The sequence below is a fragment of the Hyaena hyaena genome, unplaced genomic scaffold (genome assembly GCF_003009895.1).
Source record: "Hyaena hyaena isolate Hyena2069 unplaced genomic scaffold, ASM300989v1 scaffold_28, whole genome shotgun sequence".
In the NCBI taxonomy this organism is placed as follows: Eukaryota; Metazoa; Chordata; class Mammalia; order Carnivora; family Hyaenidae; genus Hyaena; species Hyaena hyaena.
Window position 1 is genome coordinate 3,906,764 of NW_024080660.1, and position 6,277 is coordinate 3,913,040.

The following is a 6,277-nucleotide window of genomic DNA, read 5'->3' on the forward strand; positions in this document are numbered from 1 at the left end:
CCCCCCCCCATTTCTCCTCCTCCCCCCCTTTCCCATAGGCTTCCTTGGTGAAGGGGACGCGGTCACCAAAGCCATTCAGGATGCTCGACAGCTGCTGCATGGCCACAGTGGGGCCTTAGAGGGCTCCCCCAACACCCCCTTCCGCAAGGTATGAGGGCTCCCCTGCACTGGGGCAGGATGCAGGGAAGCTGAGGGACTGGGGTGGAAGATTCGGTCTGAGTCTGCTGGAGGGAGGGGTGTGGGGTGATGCAGAGGGGCTCATGTACAGATTTTGTGTGTCAACTCCAGGACCTCATCAGCCTGGACACATCCCCGGCTAAGGAGCGGCTGGAGGAGAGTTGTGTGCACCCCCTGGAAGAAGCCATGTTGGGCTGTGACATGGATGGTGAGGGACTGGGGGGCAGGAGGGCCCACCTCTGCTTCCTACGGGGTCAGGGTGGGTCAGATTGTGTGCCTCCCCGATGCCTTTTCTCCCAGATGCCTTTTCTCCCAGACCCTGTGTCTGAAGTCCCCTCCTGTGTCTGAAGTCCCCTCCTGTGTCTGAAGTCCCCTCCTGTGTCTGAAGTCCCCTCCTGTGTCTGAAGTCCCCTCCTGTGTCTGGCTCTTGTCAGTCTCTGGGTCACTGGCTGGGCCCCTGCTGAGGTCCTGCTTCCAGGGTCCCTGGCTCCTGTGGGAGCCTCCCCATCGCCCCCTAGTGGCCAAATAATGGAGGTCTCTGCCAGCCCTACCCCGAGGGGCTGCCCTCCCTGGCTGACTTCACTGCTGTCCCCCAGGCTCCCGCCACTTTCCAGAGTCCCGGAACAGCAGCCACATCAAGAGGCCTATGAATGCCTTCATGGTGTGGGCCAAAGATGAGCGAAGGAAGATCCTCCAAGCCTTCCCAGACATGCACAACTCCAGCATCAGCAAGATCCTTGGTAAGGGCCGGTGGGTATGGGCTCTCAGGGCTCCAGGGGCCATGCCAGCAAGACCTGGTGGCAGGAGCCAGCTGGCTTTACTTGGCGCTTGCTGGGGGACAGTCCCGGTTGTGCTGAGCTTCCGAGGAGTCTGGTGGGTCCTGGGGTGTTATTACCACTCTGGGGCTCTTCTAGACCCCAAGAATTGAGGAGTGTGGTATGTGTGTATACATTCTCTAGCCCCTGATCTCTCCCTAACCTGTTCTGTTTGCCTAGACCCTTGGAACTGTGGCAGGAAAAAGGAAAGATTGGCATTCTTGGGCTGTCCCTAGAGAGGTGGTGGCGGTTTTTTGTTTTTAAACAAAAAATATTTATTTGATCTCTACACCCAACACTGGGTTTGAACTCAGGACTCCAAGATCAAGAGTTGGATTCTCTAAAAAAATAAAAAGAAAAAAAAAAAAATTGAATGTTCTGTCTGAGCCAGTCAGGGATACTAGTACAAAGTTTTTTTTTGTTTTGTTTTTGGGTTTTCTTTTTTTTCATTTAAAAAAATTTTTTTTCCTTTTTTAATAGTCTATTAAGTTGGTTTCCATATAATACCCAATGCTCTAAAAATGTTTGAGAGCGTGTGTGCATGGGGGAAGGACAGAGAGAGAGAGGGAGACACAGATTTGAAGCAGGCTCCAGACTCAGAGCTGTTGGCAGAGAGCTTGTTGTGGGGCTCGAACCCACATACTATGAGATCATGACCTAAGCCAAAGTTGGTCGCTTAACCAACTGAGCCACCCAGGTGCTCCTAGTAGAAAGATTTTTAAAAACAAATTCTGTGTCCTGACTGGAAGCTAAGGCAGGTGGGGCGGGGCTAGAAGGTGGCAGTTGTTTTCAAGGCTGAGGCTCCTCTGTCTCTTGTGAAAATGGGGCATTTTGTCCTCAGCAGGGGGCCTGGGGTTGGCTGCTCTTTTGTTTTTTTGCAAATCTGGCAGAGCCAGGCCGAGCCTGCCAGAAGTGGCTGGGTAGTTTGGGATGTGGTTACTCCATAAATGGATGCCCACATACATGCCAACTTCATTCATGCATTTGCTCCACTGACATCCAAGGGGCACCCATGTGGGGCCGGGTCCTCGCTAGGTGCTTGCACATCTATCACCTTGTTGATCCAGCTGGGGGCCAAACTCTTAGGGACGTATAGGGGGTTTGGGGGTGGTCAGCAAGCTGAGCACTGACTGCCTGTCCCCGGGGGCCGGGCCAGGCTCTCGCTGGAAGTCCATGAGCAACCAGGAGAAGCAGCCCTACTACGAGGAGCAGGCAAGGCTGAGCCGGCAGCACCTGGAAAAGTACCCGGACTACAAGTACAAGCCACGGCCCAAGCGCACCTGCATCGTGGAGGGCAAGCGGCTGCGGGTGGGCGAGTACAAAGCCCTGATGAGGACCAGGCGCCAGGACGCCCGCCAGAGCTACGTGACCCCGTGAGTAGCCCCACCGTAGGAGGCCAAGCCTCTCCCCCCTCCACGTGCCTGTGCACCTGCCGCTCCTGTGCGTGGCCGTGAGTGTGTGGCGTGCGTGCCTTTGAGTGTGACCCCGGTGCTGTCTGTTGGTTTGGAGCTTAGATGTGTGTGGGCGTGATCTGGGTCTGCCTGGGCCCGTGTGTATGGCCGTAGGGGTTGCCCGGTGGCTCAGGGCATAGGATTGTACCTGACTGTGGGAGACTGGCCACGTGTGCCTATGAATCACAAACTCCATAAAAAAAAAAAAAATTCAAGGGTGCTAAAAATGAAGGTACTTATTATACAGCGGATTCCCAACTTGACAAAAGCAAGCTCCTGCATGGATTCTTTCAAACCCCGCCCTGGGGCATCTAAATAGAGAACTTCCAAAAACTGGATTCACACAGGAGCCTCCGGGCATATCTGTTGAACATGCTCCGGGCTCCGGACTGCATGTGTGAGCAGGGCTATAGTGGACCATGAATTTGGCTGTCAGCAGCAAGCAAGCCAGGTGGCAGTGTGCATGTCTCAAGGCAAAAGGGTCGTGGGGTGGGGAGGGCACGCCTTGAAGTGAACCAGAGGGGAGCTGGATTTGGGGGTGTGAGGTGGGGGTCCCTCTGCAAGTGTGCCTCTTGTCTGCCCTGCAGCCCCCAGGCTGGCCAGCTGCCGATGAGCTCCTCGGAGGTCCTGTACCCTCGAGTGGCAGGCGTGCCCCTGGCTCAACCCCTGGTGGAGCACTATGTGCCCCGGAGCCTGGACCCCAACATGCCTGTCATCGTCAACACCTGCAGCCTCAGGGAGGAGGGCGAGGCTGCAGAAGACAGGCATTCGGTGGCTGATGGCGAGATGTACCGGTACAGCGAAGACGAAGACTCGGAGGGCGAGGAGAAGAGCGATGGGGAGCTGGTGGTGCTCACGGACTGATCCCAGCTGGGAGGGCCCGGCCCCAAGCCGATGGGCACAGCCAGCCGGCCTGGACTACGTTGGTACTTGGACTTGCCCAGGAGAGGGGCACAGCTGTGCACTTGTAGATATCCTCCTGAGGGGAGATGCCCCATCACCTCCCCTGGGGCCGCACCTGATGCACTGTGGGCTGAGGTGGGCGGGGCCTGTAGAGCAGCGATGTGCTGAGTGCACCTTGGCCCTTGGGGCTCGTGGCCAGCGGACACTGTATGACCCTTCCTGCAGGTCTACTCACCCCAGGGGCCTGGCAGCTCCACTCACCCCAGGGGCCTGGCAGCTCCAGACCTGTCCCCCTGGGACCACATGCTTTGTTTTCATTCTTGTCCTGGCTGGACCAGCCCCTATAGGACCAACCAACTCCCCCCCCCCCCCCCCCCCCCCCCCCCCCCCCCCCCCCCCAGATCATCACTCCTCTATCACAGGATCACTTTGTACTCTGCAGAAAGGTCTGGCTATCCCTTGTCTTCATCTTCTGCTGAGCCCGTTGTGCCTCTGGCTGCTGTGTGTGTGTGCACATGCTCATGTGTGTGTTTCCACCTGCTCGTTCATTGCACAAGGTATTTATTGAGTGCCTGCTGTGTGTCAGGCACTGTTGCTGAGTTCCTGTGGGTGTGTCTCTTGATGCCACCTCTTGCTTCTCTGGGGGCCTCTTCCTGTGCTTCATTGTCCCCAAATTGCTACCTCTTTGTCAGTCTGGGTGTCTCAGGTTCTGTGTGTCCTTGTGTTCTCTGCAGGGCTGTTCTGTGTCCCTTCTTGGCCTCTGCCCCCGCCCCTGCCCCCTTTGACACCACTGGTCAGCCTGGGTTTGTCAGGCCCCTGGGCCCACCAGCCGCCCTGACCTCCCCTTCCTGTCCCTTCATTCCCTCCCTGACTCTGCCCTACGGTTGGTTCCCACAGTCATTTTTAGCTCTGAGCAACGTGGGAATGTGTTCAGCCTCCAAGGGGCTCGGTCTTGGTGCCCCTGTCCCTGGTCCCAACCTGAGGGCCAGGAGTTGGGGACAGGATTGATGGTGTTCCCTCCTTCCTGGGGAGCAGGGCTCCCCCCATGGCAGCTGGTGAGTAGGGAGTGGGAGGGTAAGACCACCTCTCTGCCAGCCTGCTCCCCTCCCCTCCCCTCCCCCCTACACTAACACTGGGGAACTCACCTCCGCTCCTGCTCCCACTGGACAGGTTATTTCCCTATGAAAGTCCCATCCCACCGGCACCTGACTCCAACGATCCAGAACAGCCCTTGGATCAGGGTGGGAAGGGAACCCTAACCCCACAGGGGCAGATGTGGCTTCTGTGCCTGCCCCCCATCTTCTCCCTGTCTCTCCCCCCCGCCCTTCCCTCAAGCCCAACTTCTCTCCAGGCTGTTTCTTTTTTTTATGACTGTAAACATAGATAGTGCTTTATTTTGTTAATAATAAGATAATGAGTAACTTAACCAGCACATTTCTCCTGTTTACACTTGGGGAATTTTTGTTTTCTGTTGGCATAATAAACACAGACCATTTCAGAATCTGGCCCTTGTGCGGGGGAGGGGAGGGCTGCTGGCCCCTGTCCAGAATGTCTACAAGTGCTGCCAGCCCAGCCACCACTGCCCCCTTGTGGCAACTCCGGGGATCTTCGGGCATGGGACCTGGGAGGAAACCTGAGGCCAGGGAAGGCCAGGCCAAGCCTCTGGAGAGACTGTCACCACCCCCAGAGCCTGCACCCTGAAGCCACTGCCCATCTCAAGGAGGTAAGCCAGACCTCCCCACAAATTGCCCACCTGGATCCTAAAAAGGCAGTGGTGAGAGCAGTGGAGGGAGTCCCGGAAACTTGGGTTCTCTCTAGAAGTAGTCACATGGCCTTGGCTGAAGGTGAGGGTCAAGTGTGCCCTCTAGGCTTCATCCTCCTCCTCTGCAAACACCAAGGTCAAGCTTTATCCATAATTTGTATTCCCTTTTGGAGAAGGAGCCCTTTGAAAATCTCCTGAAAGCTGCTGCAAGCCCTCATCCCAGGAAAGGGCTTGTGTGCCCGAGCCCAGTTAGAAGGCCCCCAGGTCACTGAGTAATGCAGCAAGGTCGCTAGTGATGTGCTTCGGGGCTCTGTGACCTTACGTGTTTGAAGTTGTCATTCAAAACCTATCTAAGAGAATGTATCCATTGGACCTAAAAGGGCTGATGACCAGCTTTCAAAGTGCATATTAACAATGCTCGATAAACAGTCCAACTCTTATAGTCAAATTAATCCCGTTAAGACGGAAGGGGGGCAGCAAAGCCGAAGGGCTTCCAGTGGAAGAGTTAGACTGGGGTTGGATTAAGAGAGGTTATGTGTTCACAACCAGGGAAGTGGTGAGAGAAGTTGGGTGTGGTTGATTCCAGGGCCTTTAACTGGGGAGTGAAGACTCCCCAAGGAATTAGGTCCTGGCCTTTTGATCTAGGGAGGGTTCTGGCTACTGGCCTTGCTGGGTTTTTCCCAGTCCACCCTCCCAGAGCTTTGGGCCGCCTCTCCTGGCCACCACACCCGAGGAAAGACACAGGTGGTCCTAGGGAAGAGGAACAAGGCTGATGTGGCGCCTGCCCTCCAGTGGTCAGCGGGGAGAATTGCTCATCTTAATTTCCCTTGTCCTGGTCCCCCCCCACCCTCCAGTCCACACCACCTCCCACACTGTGTTCCTAACCAAATCAGGGCAGTCTGTCAGGACACTCCCAGGCAGCCCCACCCTCAGCCCGTGCCAGCCCAGCGCTTCCCTATTCCCCAGTCTTCTGTGGCCTTAAGGGAGCCTGAGGCCAATACTGTCACTCTCTAGGACCCCTTATCCTGCCCTCCTTTGCAGCTGCTGGAACCGTGTGCCCCACATCCTCTTAGGATGGACAGAGCCCTCCCCGAGGACCCCTGGTTGGTGCCCCAGAGCCCTGTCTCCTTGAGAGGCACCATAGGGTCAGGTAGGCAGTGAGGCCAGGA

General features: G+C 56.4%; 1 protein-coding gene across 4 annotated transcripts in view; it reads left to right on the plus strand.

Annotated features, from left to right (window-relative positions):
- The window catches only part of SOX13 (SRY-box transcription factor 13), a 46,301-nt gene extending 42,705 nt beyond the window's left edge, over window positions 1-3,596 (plus strand). For all 4 annotated transcript variants that reach the window (XM_039227496.1, XM_039227495.1, XM_039227498.1 and 1 more), the window contains 3 exons: window positions 774-917; window positions 2,149-2,365; window positions 3,031-3,596. In XM_039227496.1, the coding sequence (XP_039083427.1) occupies window positions 774-917; window positions 2,149-2,365; window positions 3,031-3,307 (638 nt within the window). In that variant the 3' untranslated portion in view covers window positions 3,308-3,596. The remainder of the gene's footprint in view (window positions 1-773; window positions 918-2,148; window positions 2,366-3,030) is intronic.
- Window positions 3,597-6,277: the final 2,681 nt, after the last annotated feature.